Source organism: Anas acuta, chromosome 5 (genome assembly GCF_963932015.1).
Source record: "Anas acuta chromosome 5, bAnaAcu1.1, whole genome shotgun sequence".
In the NCBI taxonomy this organism is placed as follows: Eukaryota; Metazoa; Chordata; class Aves; order Anseriformes; family Anatidae; genus Anas; species Anas acuta.
The window spans coordinates 47,885,142-47,910,821 of NC_088983.1; the positions used below are offsets into that span (position 1 = coordinate 47,885,142).

The window sequence follows — 25,680 nt, forward strand, 5'->3', positions numbered from 1 at the left end:
TGAGAGGTAAGGAAATCTCATCTCTCCTCTTCCCACAGTACGTTTTCATTCTGTGTTTGTATCCATGCTTAGAAAACTGGGTTAGATTTTCACTTGCATTCACTTACTAGTGCTTCGCTTAATTTTTCAAAAAGCAGGTCAATCTGGCAGGGTATTTTTGTCTTCATTAAAGAATAAAAGTAATCTCCTGTGGTGTATAAGTAATATAATAATTGATAAATAGCATGCAGTTTATGTGAGACAGTTTTGTTAATGCAGGTAAAGAGAGTTTGGGGCAATGGAATAGAAGCATTTTTCTGTAGAAATGTGCTTAGAACTAAAAAGTTGATTACTTTCAAGGAAATCTTCAGGACCTAGTTTTAAGCATTAAGTTGTAAAACCTTTGTTTTACCTCAGAAATGTATTGCTGTGCTTCATAACCATGGCTCAGATTCTGTGGTTAGTTTTACAGTAATGTGAATTATGTGAAAGAAACCCTCGGAGTGGGCTGAAACTCTTAGTAACAGGTTGAAAAAGAAGGACAAATGAAGAATGCCTTCTTTCCTCCCCTCCCATGATCATTTTAAGCAACTTGTTAGAATCAAAGCTTACAAGCTTCCACATTATATATTTATTATTATTTTTTAACATATATTTTTTGATACAGATATATCAAGGCTTATAAATAATAGCTTTGTTTCATACTGAGACTATTTGACAATACAGGCTAATTCATAGCATTTGGCAGTTTCCTCTGAAATAGCACAGTTGATTTTAGCTTGAATATTTTTTCTTTACTACCACTCCTATAATGAAGTCACATCTGGTTTTTGGTACAATTACACTTCAGTTGTGTCTTAACTCAGTGTTAAATCTGTGCTAACCAGTATTTGGCAGAACTCGTGATTTGAATGTGCCTCGTAATATTTGGCGTTTTCCTTAAACTTCCAGCTCCCAGAGTCATGTGAGAACATGAGGAACTTCAAGAGAAAAAAAAAATAATCTAGACCTCATGGCTTTGGAGGAAAGCTTAAAAATGTGACCTGAATTCACCCTAAAGACTCAAATACCAAAGGGGAATATGAAGAGCACAATGCAGTAAGTTTGTAATAGTAGTGATTTTTGTACTTTGGGGAAGGAATAGTGACTTATTAATGATTCTTTCTTTTCAGTGGTTGATATGTTGCGTTTACAAATGAGGTGTCACATAATCCACTCACAAAACTGCACAATCTTCAGTGCGGGAACTGTTACTTTTTGGCATGACGTGCCTCTGCCTGTGTAACAGGCCCTTGATGCTTTTCGGAGCTTTGCACTATAAAAGCAGGAACAGGATCCAAAATGCAAATGCTTTATTCAGAGTAGTAACACAACTCTTTCACAGAGTTCAAACAGAAGAGAGAAAAGGTTGTTCTCCAAGCTTTGCTTACGAATTCCAACATTATTCAGGTGCATGGAAAAAGCCTTAAAAAGATGATCATCCAGGAAGGAACAGAATCAAAACTAGAGAACACGAGGGGAAAACATTTAGATGCTGTTTTGGAAACAGCTCAGACTGGGGAAAAAAAGTATTATTTTGTCGGTGTATTTGAAGCCTGTTTCCTGGGGTGAATATGTGGTGCTGGTAAAGCCACATCTTGCTTGTGCGGCCAAAGCCATTACGAGGCCTTGGCTGGGTCTGTGCCTTCTTTCTGTCCCTGAGGCCTTTGTAGCCTAGGCCAGGCCTGTGCAGTGCATGTGCAAACTCCTCTGAAGAAACCTCCTCACCCCGCTTCAGGTGCTGGTGCGTGCGGGCAGGAGGCCTGGCAAGGTGTTGGCTCCTCGGGCTGCCTTACTCACGCCGAGAGCCGCTAAGTTGCCCAATTTCACTGGTTAAGCCGTCACCTCACGGCTCGGAGGACGCAAGACCTGCACACGCAGCCCCACCCTCGCCCCAATTTTATTGTAATGGGCAACGCAGGTGAAAGGAGGCCCCCTGAGGAAGGAGGACCCGCAGGAAGGCGGTGAAAGGGGCGACTCCGGGCGCTCCTGCCCTGTTGCTCAGCGAGCACGCCTCCCACACCGCAGGGCTCCGCCGCCGCAGCCCTCCTTGCGGGCGGGGACCCGTGGGCGGCGAGAGTATCGCTTGTCGGGGCAGGGCGCTGCGGACGGGCCCTGAGCGGGGGAGCGGGACTCGAACCCGCGGCCCCGCGGGGACCGGGGGCGGTGCTCGGCGGTGCATTGTGGGCTTCAGGCAGGAGGCGCGGAGGGCGCCGGGAGAGGCGGGAGGCGGCGGCGGTGAGGAGGCGGCGGCGGCGGCGCTGCTCGGGGCTGGCTCCGCGCGGCTCGAGCGGGGCGGGGCGGGGCGGGGCGGGGCGGCGAGGGCCGGGCCGGCCGGCGGCGATCCGGGCTCTCGGGGCGCGCGGGGCCTTCGCCGCTTTCCCTCAGGCCGCGCCGCCGAGCCCGGCCTCAGCCGCGGCCCCTCACCGGCCGCCACGGACGCGGAGGCGGCGGCGGGCGGAGCCGGGCCCGGCCCGCAGGGACGCGGCTCCTCCCGGCGCGGCGGAGCCGGCCCCGCGGCTCCCTAGGGCCCGCAGCCGGGCCTCGGCGCTGAGGGGCTGCGGGAGATCCGCGCTCCTCGCCCGGCAGCTTTGTTCGCGGGGCAGGGAAGCGGCGAGAGCCGGGTTTCGGGCGGCCCCCTGCTCCCCGGGGCCTGCTGCTGCGCCTCGGCCCCGCGGATCGCATGGACGGCTGGAGCAGGACAACAGGTCCCCCGCGTCGCGCCCTGCAAAGCGGTGTGGGCTCCTCGCTGCTGGGATTATAAATGGTTGAGCTAAGACCCAGGAAACTGAACGGAGAGCCTCCTGTTGGAATTACTGGGAGAGGAAAGAAAGGAGGCTTTCCCGAGCCCTTCACCAGAAAACTCGAGCTGTTTCCCCATGCTGTCTGTATTCCGTTTAATAACGCAATTGTGACCTGAGTGGAATTTCCGAGCAATGAACTGTTGAAGCTTGTTGCACCAGTGCATCGGACTACATTTTTTTTTTTTTTTTCTCTGCACATGATTCCTCCATCCCAGCTCTTGCAGGACCTACGGGCCAGTAATAGAGAAACGGGAAGCTGAGGCAGTTTATTTTCACATCCTTCTCTTCTGGGGACTTGGCTAGTTAGCTGGATCTGCTGCTGCTTTTTATTGGATCTGCTTTTTACTCGGCAGGTTTATTTGTTTTCACGTGCACGGGGTGTTTCAACTAAATAGACATTGGACTAGAGCTGAATGGATGCTTTGCAACCTAAAAGGTTTTGGGGGATAACAAAAAACTACTAAAAAAAAAAAAAAGAGAGAGAAGAACTGGTACTACAGGAAACCTGGAGCCTGTTTTCCGAGCCTTTTTATTTTATTGAGCAAGGTAAATAATGCAGTGGTGTTGAAAACGCAGGGCTTATGTTAATCACACATGAAAATGTTACAGAGCACTTCAGGCTGTTCAGAGTCTTTCAGCAGATTGTGAGGTGTAGTCCTACTAAAAAGCTCTACATCTGTTTAGTTTTTGTTTAAAATGAGGATGAAGCGTAGGGGTGAGAACAAACTGTGGGACTTGAGAGGCTGGGAAAACCATTTTTTCTTGTTCTGTAGATTTGTGATGTTGAGAGAGGCTGTCTGAAGAACTTTAAGTGGTTCAGTGAAAGTGTGCAGTAATTGTGTTTTTCTTCATGCTTTTTAAAGCAGTGATGTCTTAAACGCTTGTGGTGATCTTTTAGGGTCTCCTGAAAGACCTTCCAGTTTAACAGTAGTAAAGTACTTGGATTTGCATAGTTAATTGTATTCATACTCAGCCGTGAATTATTTTCGCTTACCTTTACTGTTGTTATCCACAGTGACAGCTGCTACCACTTTGTAATGAAATTTTTTCTTTTTATCTTCCTTTACATGTTTATCTCTTGAATTGGATTGTTTGGATTTGTCACTAATTTATGTGCATCACGTTTACCATAGAGTTTCTGCAAGCCAGCAGCATAAGCTCAAAGTACTGTTTTAGATATTATCTTTCTATGTTTCAAGAGTTGGAAGAAGCATATAATGATTCTCCAAATATGCAGTGTAATCAGTAACTGTTTTAAGTATATAATTTTTGGTGGCTTGCTGCATGCCTTATCTTTGTTGTTTTGTTTTTTTTTTTTTTAAAGATCTCAGCAGCAGTTTGCTCTCAACAAAAATATAAATCCATTAAAATGAGATCATAGTTTGAAATGCAGCTGTAAAAATCTGGTTTTGCAAGATGTCACAGGATTCTCATTATGAAGTGATGCCTTGATTGAATTGATTGTATACCTTTTCACCTGCAATCTTAATGAAATAGTGGCAAACACTAAGGTGTTGGCAACCTTTGCTGATGCTATCGCTGGGAGAGCTAAGCTGGTGTTATGGGTAGTATCCAAAGTCCCTTTGCTTATCCTGTTTAGATTTGTTTGACTTAAATTTATGGTCTTTGTTTTTTCTTGTTCTGTTTCAAGATGATGTGTGAGGTGATGCCAACCATCAGTGAGGCAGAGATTCCCTCTGGGGGAAATGGAGGCCATGGTTCAGGTTCCCCATTACAGTCAGATGCTGATTCCCATTTTGAACAGTTAATGGTATCCATGTTGGAAGAAAGGGATCGCCTTCTGGAAACACTAAGAGAAACTCAGGAGACGCTAACACTGACCCAGGGCAAACTACATGAAGTTGGTCATGAAAGAGACTCCTTGCAGAGACAGCTCAATACTGCACTTCCACAGGTATGGATGTTTTGAAAAGAAGGTATTTTTTAATGTTTTTTTCTTTGTGCTTTTTAATTGTCTTTTTGTATATTCAATTTACTGAACAGTCAGGTTATGTTAGGGAAAGATCAATCTAACCTAATGCTTCCCTGAAGTATGTGTTAGTACTTGCTCAGTTTGAGAAAGATAAAAAAACAAGGCAGGCAGAGAACATCAGTCCTTTCCCTCCAGTGTACGTTCCCTGTTTCTGGCATTTCTTCAGCTTAGGGATAGCCTGATTGCAAGGTCATCTCCACATTGTTGTGTTTAATAGAACTTGATGGACTTCCTTCTGTCACTGGTATCTTTTTATGTTGGTTCTAACTGCCTGGTTCATTCATGTGCTGAAGAATAAAATACAGACCATTTTGGGAAAGAAAGCAGGCCATTCTGTTATGGACATGAAAATTCTGGTGCCTGGTGAATGCATGCTGAGTTGTTACAGCAATGTGGAAGTCTGAGTGTGTTGCTTAACTCAGTTCCTTTTGGAGAGATTTTTTTTTTTGTCTTGCTGGGAGTTGGCAATTACTAACTTCTGGAGGATGCAGCATACCAACATACAGCCTATAGTACTGAATGTATTCTATATGACAGTAGTGTGTAGCTATGAAAGACCAGGTGTCTACAGAAATTCTGTTTTTATCCATTTGTCTTAAACACAAACAAGCTAAAAACCCCAAACAAACAAAAAATAGCCAACCAAACAAAAAAACCCTGAACTTTGAACACTCTGGGAAGTATTTGACTGTAGGCAAAGCAGAGGCTATTTCCAGTTGTTATTGAACTGTTGATGGCCTTACACTTTGTGGTGAGCTTGGGTGATGTCCCAAGTGTACCATGATGATGTTGAACTTTGCTTTCATTGTTCCAAGTATACATAGAATTTTTACATGTTTACATATCCTTAAATATCATTGTTACTGTTTATACAGTTTAAAACAATTTTAAGCCCTCTTATTTCCACTGTATTCATCATAATGCAGTCACTGTATGACTTTTGGTATGGTATGGTAAGCGGTACTGGAAATTACTCAGGGACAGAAACTAAAAAGTGACATGTGTTAAAGTACTTGTATTACAATGTTATGATGGAAATCAGGAGAAGTTTCCAACCTTCACTGCTCCTTGTGTTAAGTCATGTGCTGCAGGCAAAAATCATTCTTTGTTTTTCTGTTGCTTTTTATTGTAATAATTGTGCCTTCCCTTCAGCTGCTATTTCAGGTCTGCTGCATTAATGGATGCCGTTAACCAATTGTGTAATCTGTAAACTGGACTTGAATTTGTAGCTGAGTAGAATCGCCAAATCCCTATACTGTGCTGTTCTTTTTTTTTTTATTATTCTAATTTTTCCTTTTAACTCTTGTAAGCTACTAATATGTAAACATTTCTTTCTAAACATTTTTGAAAGATTCATGCAGTTAAACAATCGCCAGTTTCATGAATGTCATACTTGTATGGTTTGTTGTGAAATCAATAGGAAACCAAGTCTCATAGTTCTGTTGAGAAAGAAATTTTACTGCAACTTTATATAAAAATACATCAAAGAATGGATTTTTTAGATTGCTGTTGGAAAATAATGTTGTGGTGTGAAACTATACTACTTAGAAAGTGACAATTGTGCTTTCAAAAGTTACATTCATAAAATATATTATTATTCTTGCTACAAATCAGAAATGTCTAATGTATTTGACAAATTTTTGTTGTTACTGTGGTAATGAGTGGGTTATTTCAGATGTGTAGGTTTCTGACAAAATTCTAATTTCAATTCTAATAAGTGTTCACTAGGAAAACTTTTTGGTGGGTATGGTATTTGGAACTAGTCAAACTTTAATTATTTCAAGCTGAGCATTCTTTTGAACTACTGTCTCAAATAACCTATTGTTCAGCTGTGGATTTCAAGTAGGGGTAGAAGCAGGATAACTTTAAATTTACTGACAACTACATTACAGAGTTTTCAGAAAAAAAGCATTTCTCAGTGCAATCTTGTTCTTTTTTCTTAATCATAGTAGATGTTTTAAATTTAGTAGAAAGATGTGAAGATCAATTTGGGTAGTTGAACAAATGCTAGTATAGCTGCATGAATTACTAAGTCACTATCTAACAAATGTATTATTTCTACCCTGGCCTAGTGTGTACATGCAACTAGTCTTTGAAATTGATTCCAGAGTACTTTATTCTCAGGAGTATTGAATTGATTTCTTAGTAGGAGTACTGTACCTGGTTTACGTATTTAGCTGAATCAACCAATTAGAGATGTTCTGATGATTAATGGAAAATTCTTGTATAGAAGGAGGAACGGCAGATTGATTGCTTCTACATCAAAAGTTCTGTTTTTGCTATGAAGATACAATCTTGGATGGTATCCTTGGACTTAATTCCTTACATTCACTGAGTTTCTGTGTGTAGAAAAGAGGCCTGTACCTCTGTGTATATAGTTAAAAGAAAAAAAAAAGACAAATCAGTATTTGTGTATATGCACATCTCTGTAAGTTATAAAAGTAAATGCAATTTATTCTGCAGCAGTGATGTCCGTTCTTCAAAATAGAAGAGAAATAGACCCCTCTAGTACATTTGTAGTATGGTGGGCAGCTAGTAATTTAAAGGCATCTGTTCTAGCTCACAAAACTGAAACAGTTATTAAGAGCAGGAAGACGTTTTTATGGATCTCTGGTTCACAAAAAGAAGAGCGTTCTCATAGGTGTACTTTGTTACATTTACATTGAGTAAAATTGATAAGCTTTTCTTGTATGAACAGCTAGAAATGGAATTTATCAACACTGCCTTCATAAAATAACTGTTATCTTGTTTAATGTAGCTGTTATTTTTGGTTTCTGGGAGTTACCATCTCTTACCTTGGTTAAAGTTTACTTTGACCTTGGAAACTGAATTTGGTGAAATCAAATTGCCATGTAAGAATTCAAAACTAAATTTATTCTTCCTAGTATTGTTCAGAGAAATAATGAAAATGAGCCTTTTACTTTGAGAACTTAAAGAACTTGTCTTTTTAATGTAAACATGTTCAGTTACGATTTAACTATGGTTAGATGAATAACTGTCTGTTATTTTCCATGTTCTTTATGTGCCATCTAGAGCGTTTTCTACAAAATTTAAGATTACTGTGCTTAAAGTTTGTAAATCAGTCTTTGAAACATATAGGATACTAGTGCATTTAAAATGTACGTTTTGAACTTAAGGTTGATGAGTTCCAGGTGACTACCAGTTTTTGCTGTTGAAGTGTTACTGAGTTCAATATGCTGGTAGGATTCCATGTAGAAGTTTCTGTAAATAACAAAATGCTTATTTTGGAGAGAGAAGGCTGGCATTTAAATTACACAAACTCTAGTACCTAGCACAAATAAAAGTACAGTTGATGAATTCACAGCAACTTTTATCAGGATGGTAATCATGTATGTTACAGAATTTTACAAGCTGATGAGCAAATATGATGCTTTTGTAATATAGCAATATTCTGAAGATTTACCTTAATCCTATATTTCTAATCTTTTAGTCTGAAATCTATCATATTCTTTTATTTGCAAGGTACATTAAATGAAGTTTAGAAGTTCTTTTCTGTTTGGTTCCTTTCAGAACTTCTGTATTCTAGGAGGTGTAAACTAGGGACAGATGAGAATTTTCTGTTAGGGGCAAGCGAGTGTGTGAAAGAAAGAACACTTTTACTGTAATATGCAGTTAAATATGGAAAAAAAGCTGCCTATAATTTTGGTTTGGCTGTACATAGTATCTTAATGTAAAGCAAGTCCTTGGTAGGTCATTTTTAGTTATGTTCTATCTATAGTAAATATTTAATCGCTACTATATGCTTCAGTTAAAAATAGCATCTGTCTTTATATTTCTGTTCAATTAAATTCAGATCTTTCTCTATATAGCAGTTTTCCTTCGTTTCAGAAATACAACTTGATATTTTGCATGTAGGAAATATCTAAACTTCTGGTCTGAAGACTACCCTGGTATTGTTTTATGATGGCGAATTTATAGATTTAGTTGTCACTTTAATATTGGTGTTATTTGGATTTCTTCCAGACAGGTTTTAAATAATACAGGATGTCATAGATGAAGAATCAAGGTCTTGAATTGTACATAGATGTGAAGAACACAGTTACGGAAAGTACATTAAGTAAAGGGCTTGCCAAACTTGCAGTAGCTGAAATTTCCTTAGCATTTTAAGTGCAGCTCCATTTACAGTATTCATAACTATTCAGCCTTGAGGTGACGTAGCCTATACTGCTTACTCTAGGAAGATGCAGTACTGGCTTCTGAGTAAAAGCCATTAGTCTCAGCAGTGAGCTGTCTGTCCAGAAGTGATAGAGATCTAAAAAGGTTTCATTTGTGTGAATCTATGTCAGAGCAGACATATTCTCCATTTCTTTCATCCCATTTTGACAGCAAAGATGAACATGACTCTTTCAGATGCTCTTTTAGGCAAGCGTAATTTTAGTCTTGTCTGTGTTCAGCTTCAGTTGCTGAATCTTCGCACTTACAGTTAGTAAATTACTGGATTGTCTTTATACTAGCTTAAGTCAGGTGGAGGTATGAATTCATGTTCAGGATTCACTGACTATGGCCATAAATCCCAGCTTCCCCTGTTTTGTTTACAAGGCAGCTTGTGTCCAAAACCTTCAGAAAATGAAGGGTTATCTGAAAGTATGCTCTATGACTGGTCAAAAAGCGGAGTAGCTGCACTTTTAACCGTGTTGTGGTCTATAGGAGTGTATTCAGAACCAAGCCACTAGCATTTGTTCCAACTTCTCAGTTTTTCATTTAAGGATGTTTGCATGAGTTTATTGAAACATCCCGCCCCATCCAGTAGTCATTTACTTGGGTGTTGTTAGCAACTAGCTGTTTACACTGTGCTTTTGATTTAGGTTATGTTGATTATAAATTCACTTTTAAGCTGGATTGAATTTAAAATTAGTTTTACGTTTTCTTGTATATGAGGGTAAATTTTAGTGCTATTATGATGTTCCATCAGTCTCTTTAACAACGACAAAAAAAAGTGAAGTCCAAAGCTATTGTCTTTATTTTCCTTAGCTAGTTTCTGGGAAGGATGTTTTGGTGACTCCACAGAAATGCTTTGTGTTTGTTTTAATAGTGATTTGTGGATGTGGCCCTGAAAGATGATCTAGTGATTGTTTTTTCTCACTCTTCAGTTACTGTGTACAAATGTCTGATAATGGGCTTATTAACTTCTGATGTGCTATAGTCTAACAAACGGGCTGTATGTAAGCTTGGGTGAAAAGAGCTCTAACCAAAAGAAGCAGTTTATAAAATACATAGCATATTCAGAATGAGGCGAACTTTGCATATATACTCATCTGTGCTAACTAGCCTGTAGTCACCTGTACAACAAGTAGTATTTATACAACAAGTAGTATTTATTTTGGTATCCTGAAAACAGAATTCTTTATCTGCCAGCCTTTCTATTTTTTTCTGCTTTTCAGGCGTGTACCTCAACATTACTTTCAAGATGTCTGCTAGCAAGACTTAGAGTTTCAGTGTTGCTGTTTAGCTGCAATTTCTATCTAGAGTGTTTTTTATTTTTTTTCTAAAAAAAAAAAAAAAAAAGATAAATAGTTAAGTACATTTTTTTTCTCTTACAAGTTCTTAGTGTCTTAACATCCATTACTCCGTGACTTCAGTTTCTTCGGTCTGGTATTTTTTTGTGAGAGATGGTTATTATCTTTATTAACACTATAGGATTTGAACTTAAGATCATTAATTTGTGGCGTATGTGCTCATATGGTAAGTTAACTTGACTGTCAAATTTCCACAAGCTTGGTGCTTCTAGAATATTCATTAAAACTTTGGAGAAAACATTTCCCATGTGATTCTTATGGAATTGCAAATGGAATGTATTGATGCCGCATTTAAAATCAGAAAATAGCTTGCAGAACGTAGCATAGAAACTTAAGTCAAAAAGTAAAAGGATAAACATATAAAAATAGTTTTGGAATATGTAGATCATACGTAGTTAACAATGTTGTCAGAGAACTTGAATCTTTGGCGAGAACTTGTTGGCTGTCCATTAGTAATTTTGGATTTTATGCTTCCTAACTGCATTCCAATACTCAATTAATATATTTCATTGTTTCACTTAGTTTTGCATTTTTAATTTTCCTGCTTTAAAGGAATATGATAGATGTCATGATGTTAGCTGCTTTTTAGCAGTTAAGACAGTTTAATTCACTACAAGTCAGTAACGCTGAATGGTATCTGTTGACATGTTTTAGAAAATACTTCCTGTAATTCCTTGCGCATATGGATTTCAATCCACAAATGCTGAGAGGGGATAAATTTGCATTGTGTGTGTTGGGTTATCTGAGTGTTCATAACTTTCCAAGTGCATTTTTCTTATAAGCTTGTCTATGTAGTCTCCAGATGCAAGTGGGGAAATGTGTAGCAGTTCTTGCCAGGAAAAATGTTTTCACATTCTCCAGGCTGAAAAAAGTTATTATTTTGCTGTTGAGTGGAATGAGACCTTTTTATTCAACTTGACTTTTTTCACAGAAGTGTATGCAAATACTGTTTCTGCGTTTTGTAAGCTCCAGATAATTTTGTAGTGAGCTGAATGGTGTGTCTGTAGGTCGCCTGAGGAGATTATTCTCCTAGTTCATATATATAGAACTGGAGGAGGACTGTGGTTACAATGCTTCTTAAAAATATTGCTCAGTTTGATTTTGATGTGTTATTTCCCTCTGTAAATGGATGTGACTTGTTGGTTAAGCTGTCTTTTACTGGTGACCTTCATCTATTTCAGAGTTTACCTTGGGTTTCATGTAAGTGCTACTGAAAACCAGCTCCTTTTCTTCTGGCTGGCTGTCATGACAAGGCTCTGGGGCCAGTTCCTGCAGTGACTAGAGCTGTAGTGTTTTCACAAAAAGAAGCTTTGTTGCTTCATCTTCTCTTCTGCTATTCCACAGTGGCTGGCCTTGAACTATGCTCATGTGTTTATGTTCGTGTCTGCTCAGGAAATGGTTTTCGAGGATGGTAGTGAAAATTTTAACTGGAATATAATTTTGGTTGCATTTGAAATACAGTGTGACTTCTTGATGGCTGCAAACAAATAAGAGCAGTCAACATATCTTATCCCATCGTTCTTCTGTTTTACAGTTATGTTTTGAGAAATATGGATGTTTAGAAAAAACATCTGGCTTTAGAACTTCAATGAAGCGCTCCAAGATTCCTTGATGAAAAGGTCCTTATGCTCCCAGTACAGGGCATAATCAGCTATCTTCAAGACAGATTTGAAACAAGCACCTTCAGTGATGTGGCTGAAAGCTTGAAAAATTTGATGTGTATGTCTATCAGATTTTGTTCAGAAGAGAAAAGAAGAATGTCCTCTTGGAGATTAGGCAAGCGTTTTCCATTTGCTGCTGCAGTAGTGAAATGGGCAGCCTTTGATTTTTCTCTGCAGAACAGTCGTCAGTGTATGCCCTGAGCCATGCTGTGTCATGCCTTACTCCCCTATTGCTCATACATGGCATGGTTTGTTACCCAATTCCATTTAGCATCTAATTATCTAGAAGTTTTTTGTACTTTCTTTGTTTTAATCCTGCCTCTCACGTATAAATAAATACCAAATTTGGTACTAGTCAGTTACAATGTGTTGTAGGGAAACATTACATTTAAAAACACATTCTACCCTATGGTTCTTTTTAAAGGTAAATATCTGGTGAATATTAGTAAAGAATGCATACCACAGGTTAACAAACTCTTTACTGTAGAAATCTTTTTCCTTCATCAAATTTACAGGATGGCACACAGTATAAGGGTGTAATTATATAAGCTTAGTAGCTGTTTTGTTTTACACTCTGTAAATGAACCAAAATATTTCAGGAGGTGCAGTTTAAACAAAGAATTTTTGTGTCAATCTATACAAAGTTTAGATTGGCCGTCTGTATAGTTGAAAGACTTCGCTATGAATATTAATGTAAACAAACTGTCTTGCAGCTGGCTGAAGTTTAATAATCATTGTCTTCTCAATGCTGGTGATTTCCTGTAATGAGAAATGGTATTTATTTTGAATTACTTGAAATGGAATTTTGGCTACCCAAATCCTTAGTGTAAACGGTAAAACTTTCTTTAATGTGGAGGTGGTTTGTTCAGTGAAGAGGATTGTAAATTGCTGTTATTTTAAAGGTACTAGTTATCTTAGCAAATAACCAATTTGATTAGTCTTTTTTAAAATGCTTATTAACTTTGGAGTGTGATCATGAAACAAGCCACTGAAAAAGGGGAGAGATCTGCAAGTGGAATTGCTTGTTTGTTTCATTGTGTGCTGAATACAAATCGATGCAAATTTTTTCACACCGTAAATTTAACTTTTCAGAAAGAAAATTGTGGGGGGAGGAGTTCTGTTATACGTATCTGAAAGTACTTCTGACTTGATCAATGGCAAGGTTTAAACTGTGGATTTGTGGGTTTGCATTGTGAATTCTCAAGTATTTTATGTTAACCTGTCATAGAAATCATGTAGCAATATCTACTTTTGATGATAGAATGTCAGTGAAAACTCACTTTCTCTGCAATTCGATCCATAAATGGGAAATCTGGTAGCTGAAGTGGTGTTTTGGACTTAAATTCTGTTACTAGCTGTGCTTTTCACCGTAGTTCTGTGCATAAATAAGTTTTGTGGTTTTACTGTTCCCAATGGGAACCTGAACTTCGTGTAATACAGTATTTTTAAGGTTCTTTTATGTCACATTTAAAGTCCCAACTGACATCTCACACTTCAATCTCTTGCTTCTGCTAGGATTTAAGATGGGACATGTCTTGTATCTTAATTTGGAAACACAGAGATGAAAAACTTTTGACCCCAGTCAGATACCCTTTAAAGGTTTGAAGGGAATTACGTGATATGAAAGTTACCTGTAGTGCTAGCACTTCTTCAGATAATCTAAACTTTATGGGTATGAAAGATGACTATACCTTAAAGACCATGGAACAGAATTTGTGTGGAGAACAGTTTTTCAGACCTTGGGTATATGATGAATTTGTTTGGGGTCTTCACGTGTTTATGCACATTTTAGGGAAATACCTAAATTTAGAATATCTCTTTGAAGCTCTACTTCCTTGCCATATTAATTTTGTGTGAATGGCTAAAACTTGGCTTAGATAATTTCAGAGATGCCTTGGAATATTACTGTGAATCTTCCTAGAGTAATGTGTTTTTCATATGGTATGATCATTTTGATGTATTTCATAGTGAAGTGTCTCTGAAGGGTCATTACATTCTTTGTTAGCTGTATGTTGAAGAACATGGGGCAGGTGCATCTGGTAATTTCTTTTAGAACACACAGCTTGTGCTTTCAGAATGTCTTTTGAGGGTGTGGTACGACAATATCTTCTAAAACTTGAGTCTGTTTCAAGAAATGTGGAATTAGTTCTGGCAAAGGGAAAAATCAAAAAGCTTTTTAGGATTTTAGTTTTCAGTGCTTGTCCATGCAGGAAAGAAGCTGCCCTTTTCCCCTCTTGTAATCTCTTTATGTTCATACGTTAATGCAGTTCTGATTCCTTGTTGTAACTGTAGTCTTTAAAGATTGCTTAATTCTCTTCTGTATTTTTGTGTAATGGTTATAGAAGATTGTTCAGGGAGGTGGTAGAGGAGAAATGGGCCAAGCTAATCTTTTCTCTCAACTGTGTATAAGGCCTCAGGGTCTCCTGGTTGCATCATCTTTCCTTCGTTTGTAGCCTAGCGTGGAACAGGAGGTACTTGCTCTTCAGACCAGGTTCCACACTAATCCGTCTTCTGCTCCAGTATCTGTTACCAGTTACAGCGTGTTAACAGACTATCCTCTTCTTTTTCCCGTCTTGCAATTTAATGTTAGTCATATCCCTGGCTTTGTTCTGTGATGTAACACGTTGGACTCCATGATCCTTGTGAGTCCCTTCCAGCTCAGGATATTCTGTGGTTCTGGTTTTTGGGTTCAGGCAGTTGTTAGAAAGCGTGATGGAACTGTTTGTTATACGTATCCTTTCTGCAGTCAAAAAACACCAAACAACAAAACATTAAAAAAGCATAAAAATAAATTGTTTTGACAATGCGTTACTGGGTTAAGTTCTTGTGTTTAAGTATTGGACGTGTCTATTTTAAGACATGAAAAAACTCTTTTTGAATAGGCTTTAGATTAGCTTTTATTGCAAAAATCAAGTAACTTTTCCATGGAATGGTCCAACTGCATTCAGTCCAAATATTGCAGACTTGTATATTTAGCTTTGGTTAGTAAATCCACTTAGCATAAAAACTGAATGTTATAGTACAAAGAAAAATAGAATGTAAAGGGACTGCAAGTTCAGTTACCTGCTGAAGACGTGTATCTGTCCTCATTGAGTATTACTTGCTTAAACAAGTTTGAAATCATAAAACTGAACTGTTCATCAGTTGGCAAAAAAGTGTGTGTGTGTATAATAGCAGAGCACTGAGGGGGAACGCATGTTGATGCTTGTTTAATGAGGGTGGCTTGGCCAGCCTTATTCAGATATTCCCAAGCACTCCCTTTTAACACGGTGTGAAAAATGTACTGTACAACTACTGGCCACAGAACTAAGCCTGACAACTCGAGGCCAAGATTAATGGCTGGAATAGGGCAGGGCAGTGCCGTGCCTCAGCTGCTGCTTACGGTTTTTGCAAGCGGAGGTATCTTGTCACTGAAATAATCATGCACGAAGGTTCTTGTTCTGGGTCTATTTCTGGAAAAAAAAAAAAAAAAGTGAAATGGTATTCACGTGAGGATTGAGATGCTGAAAGTCAGTATTCAGGATTAAATGACTTTTAATTCTGAAGTCAGGGAAATTTAATTTTAAATGTCAGCTGAGCAAGAATTGTACTGTTCCTTTTGAGTGCAGTATGTTTGGAGTTGATCAACAGGAAAAAAACACCTTGTTTCTTTTCTTGCCCAAGGAAACTGACAGTTCAGTATTGTTTACAACTTAAAAGATCTTGTTAACAGCTTTTGTGGTGGCTGCTCAGCCTCTGTAACTGGGGAGGTCCACTAGATATATTGGACTTGTGTGATATTTTCTCAGATACCTTGCAGTTAACTTTACAGTTTGACATTTTTAGGAGTGTTTTATGTTGTGAAATCCTGTACAGGCTCCCAGGAGATCTTGACCAACTTTTATGTGGAGAGGAGAAATTTAAATGAAATCTCTATAGTGTCATATTAAAGACGGAGGCTGGTTTTGCCCTTGTCAAACTGGTAAAGCAAGATTCTTCCTCTTTAATTAAGTACAACTGTATTCTCCTTTTGCCATAGTGGATATGGGTGTGGGTAAGTTTTTTACTGACATGGACTCCAAAAATGGAGATGCCTAAAGCTACAACTAAGAAGTTGTCCTACTACTTACTGTATTAGTTACTAATCAAAATAGACTAGGCTAGGGGTGCAGGAATGAGGTTATTCACACTGAAACCCTTCAAATTCATTAATTTAGGGTTTAATTGAGGCATTTGTTTTCCCAACCCCCCTCCCCCCCCCCCTCCAATTATTTCTCAAATTGTTTCTGTGTTAGGTAAACTATTCTTCTGGAAAATGAGTAGTTGGATTGATGTAGTATTGAAGAGGATTGCTGTATTACTGACCAGTCTGCACCAATGCTTTCCTGATGGAGATTAAGGTGGGGGGGCGGGTTTGGAATAGCTGTTCTCTGATTCAATGTATAATCTTTGTAACCCATCTGTAGTTTAAGTAGTTTAAAAGTCTCTGTTAAAAAGGCTATGGTGAGTATAGGAGGTGTCTGCTCTGGGTTAACTGAAAATAGACTCTGTGATCCACTGTACTTTGAACCAGCCACAGATGCTGGCAATGATTTGTTGAGGCTGATGAAGTGATTAACCTGCTACTTGGAGAAAACTTGAATTCTTAATCTTTCAGTGATACTAAGGCTGTTTGCCTTACAGGAAGATGCTTAGCAAACTGCAAATTTAGGCATAAACCAAGAGTAACTGGGAAATATTTTGACTTGTTTAAACAGTCTTGTGTTGTTTTTTTTTTTTCTGAATTTTACAGACTCACAGTGAGGTTGGTTTAGCACTGAAGAAAATAGGATGCTGCTGTGGCTTAGTTCTGAATATTACCAGCAAACAGTCTTTTTCTCTAGAAATTGACTACTGTATTCACTGTGTTGTATGTAGCTCTAATTAGTGGTGGAGCTCGGAAGACTTTCAGGTTAGCATGTGTACCTAGTGCTGTAAGAAACAGTATATAATCAGTGACTGGCTGTCCAGTGGTGCACAGTTAGTTTTGCACTAGGCTTTGCCCTTAGTCTCATATACATAATAGTGATGGTTCGCAGAATTTAGAGAAAATTAAATGCAAGAGTATAGGTGGTAATGACTTTGCAAGTTTATGCAGGCTGTAGTTAATGATTTGAGTGTAGGTGGCTCCTGTTTGCTTTTCTACAACCTGTGCTTCAGTCTTTGTACTAGGTTTTACAGGCTCAGTTTCCAAAGTGTTCTGCAGCACGTATGAAGTTTGGGTGTTGATCAGTGTGGTGAAAGGAAAACCTCTGATTTCTCAAGGGGTTAAAGATTCAGCCATGCTTTGGGTTGCAGTACTTCTACACTCCCGTGCACAGGTAGAAAATGTCAAATTGAAATGTGTTAGATCAGTGAAGGGGGACTTATATACGGGAAAACACAGAAACTGATGTGTTTTTACCTCCCCTTTTCTGTTAATTCAGTGTTCCTTTTGCACAGCTGCCAAATACCATCCATCTTCATTTATGTTTTCTTACACTTCGACATGCAGCACTTCCCCAGAGTTCCTAGCAATGAAGTCCAGATTTAATGCCTTGTAGTTAAGGCTCAGTGAATACCGCACATACATGTGAGCAACTCAGTCAAGACGGTAACTGGAAACCTATTACCATGGAGATTGTTTTACTCTGAACTTTTGCTCCATTTTGCTCTTGGGCATGTGTTTGGTACCTACTGGCAGTGAGCTAGAGTTCTTTCGTGCATTGCTTTCTGTCAGATGCTAGACAGTTGGTTCTGCTTTCATCTCCAAAGTGGACTGGAAGCAGTGTTTCATTCCAGAGCAGTAACATTATGCAACTGTAAACATTTTAAAACTTAATTGCATATTTAGGATTGAGCATCATTAGTGACAAAGCCCAGATAGGTCAATCCAAGAAGTAAGGCTGAAGAATACCATACCAAAAAAGAGTGTTGGTATGATAGAAGTTACTCAGCTTTAATTTAATATTTGTTTAATATTAATAATTACCCATTAGCTAGGTGCAATGCTTGTTTTAGTGTTTTCCTGCAGTGTTATAGCTTTTGTTAAAGCGGAAAAAAAAAAACAGGCTTTTGAGTCAAGGAAAATTTAAACTAATGAGAGGTGAAAACAGGTGCTACTAAGCATTTTAAACTTTCTCTATGCCACTACTTGGAATGGGAAAAAATTGTTAATAGGGAGAAAATTGTTAATAGCAAAGAAATCTGCACCTATTTTAGTAGTTGTTTTTTTTTTTTTGAGTTATAAAACCTCGTATGCATAAGGAGAAATAGAAAAGGAGGCTGATATTTTAAAGTGTAGTGTATGCTACACCATTCTCACTGATTGGTGGGTAGCTCTGTCAAAACCAGCCACTTTAAACGTGAAAATTGCTCTGAAACGTGTTTGATATAATTATATCTTAGTATCCCTTTAAGTAACTTCATACATTCCCTTCATATTTTTTTTGTTGTTTTAGAGCAAAAGAAACATTTTTTCATAGACCTGATTCTCTTAATGTTTAAAACAACTTTTTATTTCCAGGTTAGAAAATCCAGGTTGTTTGCTTACTGGAAAGTAATTTCATTATGTGAACAGCAAAATATTTTTCTTCACATTTTAGTCTTAATTTTTGTCTTTCCTATTAGCATATACTACAGATATGGAGAGGTTGAAAGCAATCTTGTTTATTATGCTGAATAGGCAAAGCGTTGTTTATGCTTGTTGATGTTTCTTCTGGATTTCTGCTGTCAGTGTATAACTGTTTTCTTGGAAGTCAAGGTTTAATGATTAAAGCATGTGAATGTTGTAGATGTAACTCTAAGTCTAAGGAATATTAAATTAAGTAATTGTGATAGCTGAAAAACCTAACCCCTTGTGAGTCAACAACTACAAACGTTTACTTCCTTTTATTAGGTACTTTCCAATTTTATTAAACACGTATCTTAAAATCCGATACATAGGGACATTGGCCCCTGTTGCTGCCTACAACCATTGTGTTTAAAATAAGGGGACCATTAAATATTCTGTTAAGCTTAGACATTTTGGTTTGTTTTAATTGCTTTATGACGTTTCTCATTTTAATTTACACATCATTTGGAATAAGTGTGGATGCTATGCAACAAATAACGCGATGAAAGTTTATCTCAGGTTACCTTGGTTTCTCATCCCTGGTGGCCTGTGTTTTTCCCCAGTTCTCATCATCCTTTCAGTTTCTTGGATTTTTTGAGTGGATTGTTTTGATATGCAGACCACAGAGCAGAATGTTAACGGTAAAATAAAATGTGATGTAAAGATTAAACAGATAAATTCCTTTCTCATATTTCTGGCAGATACATTCCTAAAGATGCAACAGTTGCATCTTCATCCTTCTTGATTGCAAGAAGGTAATATTTTCTGGATGAATTAAAAGTAGTATGTATTCAAAGGATGTTTGTTCTTACATCTTTTTATCCTTTAAGTTTTCTAGTCATCTTGTTGCTGTTAATCCATGAATCCTTATGTGCTGAAGAGCAGCACTGTGTTTTATTGTGGAAAAAAGTTTTCTGTGTAAACAAATCTCAAGCAACTTTACTGTTGTTTGTAGTTACAGTTGCAAAGAGCATCCCTAGTGTGCAGCTCATGTTGTTAGACTCTTCAGAGAAATAGAACTAATCCCCAATTTTTCTCCAACTGAAATACCGTTCTTCCTGTCATGTAGCGTTTAGGGGCTTGCAATGCACAAGTGAAACCTATAAACTGTGCTTGTAATATACATGAAGAAAACCTGTTTCCTGAAAGCTGTAATGTTCCTGGACCATTGTCTCATAAGCAATCAAGTGTCAGGTCAGACAGCAGAATGAATTCTACAGACTTGACAGCTAGACATCAGCTGGTGCAACCTTTGGAAGGATGTTTGTGGCCTCTAAAATACTAATGGTTGAAGGTCAGTTCTGAAGGTTGATGTGGAAGAAACACAATTGTTTTAAAAACTTTTGGAGTTTGTGGACAAAACCCAGAAAACATATTACTGAACAATAACAAAGTTACTTTCACTGATATTCTTTTTTTGTTGAGTTACAATTTTTTGCAGTAGGAGTGTCATGTTTGGAGTGATGCAAATACAGAAAGTAACTTTCTTGAATAAGCATTTTGGTTTAGTATAATACTTGAACTTTTGCCAGTATGTTCTAGTCAACAAGGGATATTTAGTATATTTAGCCCTCTGTTTCTTGTAGTAAATGCTCTGAAGTGCTTATTTTGAGTCCCATCCTTGTCAGTCTTCAGAGTAGGGTATTATTTTGCTTGCAGCTGGAAGCAGAGTGGAACTTCATTCTGAAGCTCTGTCTTCTCCTTAGGTACAGAGTAAGTAATACAATTCTGTGGATAAGCAGAGAAGTTTTTCAGGATTTTTCTTGTTTCCTTTAGTTTCTTCTGTAGATTCATTTAATGCCAAGGAGGAAATTGAGACAACTAAAAACTCTTCTTTGAGATTACAAAGTTGCAAATATTTTCCTTTTGAACTGCTCGAGGAAATCGGATTGTCTTCTGTTGAAGATGGGTATTAAACTAGAAAAGACATGTCTTTTGGCAGCGTCAACTGAAACTAAGGACATTCAAGTGTTCTTTATAAGGCAGGTTATGGGACTCACAGCAAATACATTTTGTAAAAACAAACAGCAGTGGATGTATTATGCAATGCTAGAAATACGTGTCAGTCTGTTTATACAGCAGCAATATAAATTCCTGTGTGTATTGTTCTTTTTGGGTCATCTGACAGTGTGGTGGTTCATGTCATAATTATGATATATTTGTGCTATAACTTATGTTTGCACAGGAATATGCGATGGAATAGAACTGTCTGTATTATAATCATTTGAAGGGTGAATATACTTCCTTTGAAATATACAGCTGTTTTTGTGAAGATGGAGCTTGTACGTGTCTTAGGTAACACTTCTATTAATGCTACCCAGTGATCCTAACTCCAGGAAGGGTGATGAAACGGTGTCTAGTAGTCCTTGCTGCTTTCTTTATCACGTACTCAAGACCTGTGGTAGAGTCTGGAAGAACATAGGACTTACCATTGTCAGCCTGATGTCCGTGATTGTGATTTTTGATGTTGACATTTGGAGGCTTTTAACTTTTTTAAAGGGGGAGGAAAAAAAAAAACAACCACAAAACTCCACAACTGGAAAATAAGTTCATATCAAGCTCTCTTGTAAATAATTTGAATCTGTTAATAGTTTCAGTAGTACTTGAAAACTGTTAATTATGTAATGTGTAAAGATATGTAAAGTAGGCTTTTGAGTAACTACAACTTCAGAAACTCAATTGGGTTTACCTGCATTTATGCTGGAACAGAAGAGATGTGTGCTGTCAGTTGCCTGGGAGCTGTGAAAACTCCCACAGAGGGGGTTATTGAAGGTACAATAAAAACTCTGATGTTATGGTGAGCTCTGCAGGCAAGGTCATAGACTGGATCTTTCCTTCAGTTCCTTTGAAGTGTGAGGTGGACTGCTTTCTTTCTTTGTCTACCTTGCACTCAGGAATCTTTTTAAATTTTGTTTCGAATGCTTAAAAAAATTTACATTAGCTATAAAGTCGCTGATCAGGATGTTCTAAGAAGTATATTTCCAGCAGTTTTTACTTGAAAATAATAGGCCTTTTTTTTAAGGATGCAAATGAGTCAATGTATGAAGTTGAAATATTCTGATGAAAATTTATATGGATGTTGATTAGTAAGTACAGTAAAGAAAGAATTTTTTTTTTTTTTAGCAGTAGAAAAAATGAAGGAAAATTAAGTGTTTTTTTTTTCTGCGGTTGTTTCCTAATTAACTAAGTGGATTGTACTGAATCTTTTTCAATTAACAGTTTTTTCTTTAGGAAGAGGGATTATGGTGATGGATTTTTGCATCTGTGCTGGTGATATTACTGTTCCTTTCACAGCAACTTTTAAACGTTTAATGCGTTAGTAATCCCAAAGGAGTTCACTGTAGGTATATGTTGTGCAATAGTATTTTTGTCTTTTGTCTTGTGCATATTTTAAAACAAAGCTTACTAAATTAATCGTTTGATTAATTATATTAAGACATGTCTTCTGACTGCTTATTTTAGCTGCATGTTAGAATTTGCAGATGTGCGAGTATAATTAGTTGGGTCCTTTTGTTTTTAAGCATGTGTTTTCTGTCACTGATTTTTTTTTTTTGCAAAAGGGCTCCATTTTAAATTTTTACTTGCTATGCAGCTGCTGTCTGTTAGGCAGTATATCTTGCAGAGCTTGGAAGACTTAGAGAAGTGTCTTCTGTGCACACAGTGTAGTTACATAATATATTCTTAGTTTGCTGTATCTTCTTCAACTTACCAGTGCAGCTGTAGCAATTTACTGTTTATTAGACATGACTCGTTTTTCTCTTTTTTTAGACAGTAGAGAAGACTAACTTGTGTATTAGCATTTCCATCTTTTCTTATACAAGTGCTTCTGTTGTGTTCATCAGCCATTGAAGTGATCAACGTGTATTTAATTTCTCATCCTAAGTTGCACTAATGGAAAAAGTGTTGTGTTTTTTGCCGGTTTCCTACGAAGCTATCTTCTAAAGTATGGGCTCATTCACGTTTAGGCTTACAGCTAGTTGTAATCTGAACCACATTAGAAACAACTTTAATTTTGTTAGAGTAAGTATGTAGGTAAGATTATTCTCAGCACTTATAAGTGTGTCTTGTATAATTTCATATTCCATTATATCCAGAGTATGCTCTTTGAGTTGATCTGGAGCTTAAATGCCATTTATAATGAGTGTTTCTAGGGAGGCTTTTGCTAGAAAGTGGAAATAGCTTAGGATGTAGTAGCTCTTTCAGGTACTCAAGAAAATGGTATCTTTCTAACAACCCCCCAAATGTAGAAATGTATTCTTTACTGTTGATTTGTCTTAGTGTTCAAAATAGTGGAACAAGCAAACAAAAAGCAAGCCATGCAGTAGCTGCTGTGAGTTACCTTAGCTGCTGTTTGCTGATGCCTTCCCACTCTGTGATGCTTATTTCAGTTTAATTTTGTTTGGTGAAAGCTTTGTTGAAATTGAAGGGAAAGTCTTTTGAAAACTCAAGGACTCCTCATTTAGAAAAATTCTGATTCTAGTCTTCCTGGATTTCTTGCAGAACTGTAGGGAAAAGGTCTGTTCCACTTTTGTTTTGTTAGGTTTGGAAATAGGTATAAGCAAAATCCCTGTGTACTGCTAAAGTAGACAAATACAGGTAAAGGTCTGGGTCCTCCAGTGGTGAGGCTTCAAGAATGCTTTGTTACTACAGAGAAGTAACCTGTGTATTTTGGTAACTGGCAGGGTTATATATTGCCTCTCACAATTAAATACTGAATAAAAACATCATGTGTTGCTGACTTCTATTTTTCACTGTGCTTTCTAGCGGTCTGTTTTTGCATTCCTGACAGCAGTCCTTTAAAAAGAAATCTTTGAAACAATGTACAAGTGCATTAGAAAGTTTTTTCCCTTTGCTTAACAGGGATACCCTTACTCAGATAATTGCCAGAGGAGACACAAGTTTTTGAAGTACTGGTCAAATGTTTTTTATCTTTACAGTTAACATTATAAAGGTTTTAAGTGTTTGAATTTAAGCCTGCTTAGCATGACTGTACAATTGTATTGGCTTTAGACATCTGAAATGAATACTTTGAAAAATTGTGTCAAGTGTTCCTATTAATCCACTCTCACTGTGTCCCAATATTTGATGTACTTATATTTCTGTCTGGTTTATTTCAGGAATTTGCAGCGCTTACAAAAGAACTAAATGTATGCAGGGAACAGCTGCTTGAAAGGGAGGAAGAAATTGCTGAACTGAAAGCAGAAAGAAATAATACCAGGGTAAGTTCCTTGTCTTCTCTCCAGAATCATCCTTTTTGCAGTATCCAGCTATGTGGAGAAAAATACTGAATGTTGAATTTGAAAAGCTAAAAGTTTTTTCCTTGACGTTTGTATGTGAATCCTCCTGGTGGTGTAAATGTGTGTTGATTAAGAAAGTTTGCAAACTCTTGTATAGCTCCAAATACTGCTGTGCAGAATCCTGGAAGGCCTGTAAGATTGCACTGCTATGTCACTCAGCTCTCTTCTCGTTACAATTTTGAAATCATACATTACTTAGGAGCAAAGGAGTAGAGCAGGCAAGCTGCCTGATCCAGCAGCTTACCCAGCTGCCAGCAGAGCAGTTGCTCTCCAGTTTAGAGCATTTCCTGTGTGTATCCTTTCTACAAGCATGCTGTTCCTCAGATTGGTGGAGGAACTGGAAAGACCCGGTGAAGTAGAAGCCTCATTTAAAAGCTAGACCAAAAGGGAATGCACATTGTATGCTCTGATACCACTTTTAATATGGGCGAAATGTTAAAAATGAGTCTTTATACTTGATGTAATAGTTGTTGGTTCTCAGATTTGAAGTTTAGAATACAAAATGTGGTGTTTTAGGAGGCAAAGCTTTCTGCAGCTGTTCCGAACAGGAATAAACATTGTTGTTTTTTGTTTTAGCTATTACTGGAACATTTGGAATGTCTTGTCTCCAGGCATGAGCGATCTCTCAGAATGACTGTTGTAAAGAGACAAGCTCAGTCTCCAGCAGGAGTTTCTAGTGAAGTAGAAGTTCTCAAAGCACTAAAATCTTTATTTGAACACCATAAAGCCCTTGATGAAAAGGTAATGAAATATGCTAGCTAATGTCATCTCATCCTATCTACCCTTTCTTTTCTATGGGCTATAGCTGTTTGTACTGACGTTGTAGAAGACAGGTTCTCTGAACTTTTCCTGTATTAAGATGGTGGCTGTGTTATAAGTGTGTTTGTAACTGCTCTCCTAAATTAATATTGCGCTGCAGCAAGGTGCTGGAACTTATTCCTGTATTCTATTAACTGTTCTAATGTAAACCAAGCATGGTTCAGGTGCATTGTATTTGTTGTACAAATGCGTACATTTACTTATCCGTGTAATATCAGGATTTAGCCTGTTGGGTATGCAATATAGGAGGTGGACTAGGGAGAACAACAGGGAGGAATCTGCTTTTGCTGTCTTATAAAATAAGCTGAATTAAAGGAGCTTCACCCTTGCATTGTGCCTGATACTGGCAGCAGGCTATGCAAGTGGTAATAAACATCTTCTGTGAATTTTACTACAGATTCATAGTTCACCAAACTTTTGTGAACTTTATACATAAAGTCTTGCAAACGGTGTTGAGGAAAATTCTGCCCCTTCCTTGTTGTGAATAAGCAAATGTATATATACACTCTTTGTGGGTTTCAAAAGGATAAGCAAATTCTGGATGTGTTAAGTGAATGTACAGGTCATGTCGAGATATAATTTGCTTACAGCAACAACAACAAAAAAGCTAGATTAAGATATGCATTGTTTATCTAGAAAGTCTTTTGGAGTGTCTTGTATTTGCTATTGAATAAAGATTAAGCTGGTCTCAAAGTTAAATGGCAATAAAACATTTATTATCTAAAAGGGAATGATGGTATGGTGATGCATGAAATTTATTTATTCCTAATTTCAGAGATATTAAATTGTTTCAAATGATCCTTTCAGGTAAGGGAGAGGTTACGAGTAGCACTTGAACGATGTAGCTTATTGGAAGAAGAACTAGGTACTACGCATAAAGAGGTAGGTTTCTTTTTAAAAATAAATCTTCAGGTGTGCATTGTAGGTGTTTAATCACTATT

The 25,680-nt window shown here is 37.8% G+C and overlaps 1 protein-coding gene across 6 annotated transcripts in view; it reads left to right on the forward strand.

The window, feature by feature from the left end:
- The first annotated feature begins 2,220 nt into the window (after positions 1-2,220).
- PPFIA1 (PTPRF interacting protein alpha 1) overlaps positions 2,221-25,680 on the forward strand; it is a 58,376-nt gene continuing 34,916 nt past the window's right edge. For 5 of the 6 annotated variants that reach the window (XM_068684590.1, XM_068684591.1, XM_068684593.1 and 2 more), the window contains exons 1-5: positions 2,222-3,368; positions 4,474-4,737; positions 23,741-23,842; positions 24,497-24,661; positions 25,547-25,621. In XM_068684590.1, coding sequence (XP_068540691.1) covers positions 4,474-4,737; positions 23,741-23,842; positions 24,497-24,661; positions 25,547-25,621 — 606 coding nt within the window. In that variant the 5' untranslated portion in view covers positions 2,222-3,368. Of the gene's footprint in view, positions 3,369-4,473; positions 4,738-23,740; positions 23,843-24,496; positions 24,662-25,546; positions 25,622-25,680 lie in introns of all 6 variants that reach the window. The other variant, XM_068684592.1, reaches the window with a different exon arrangement.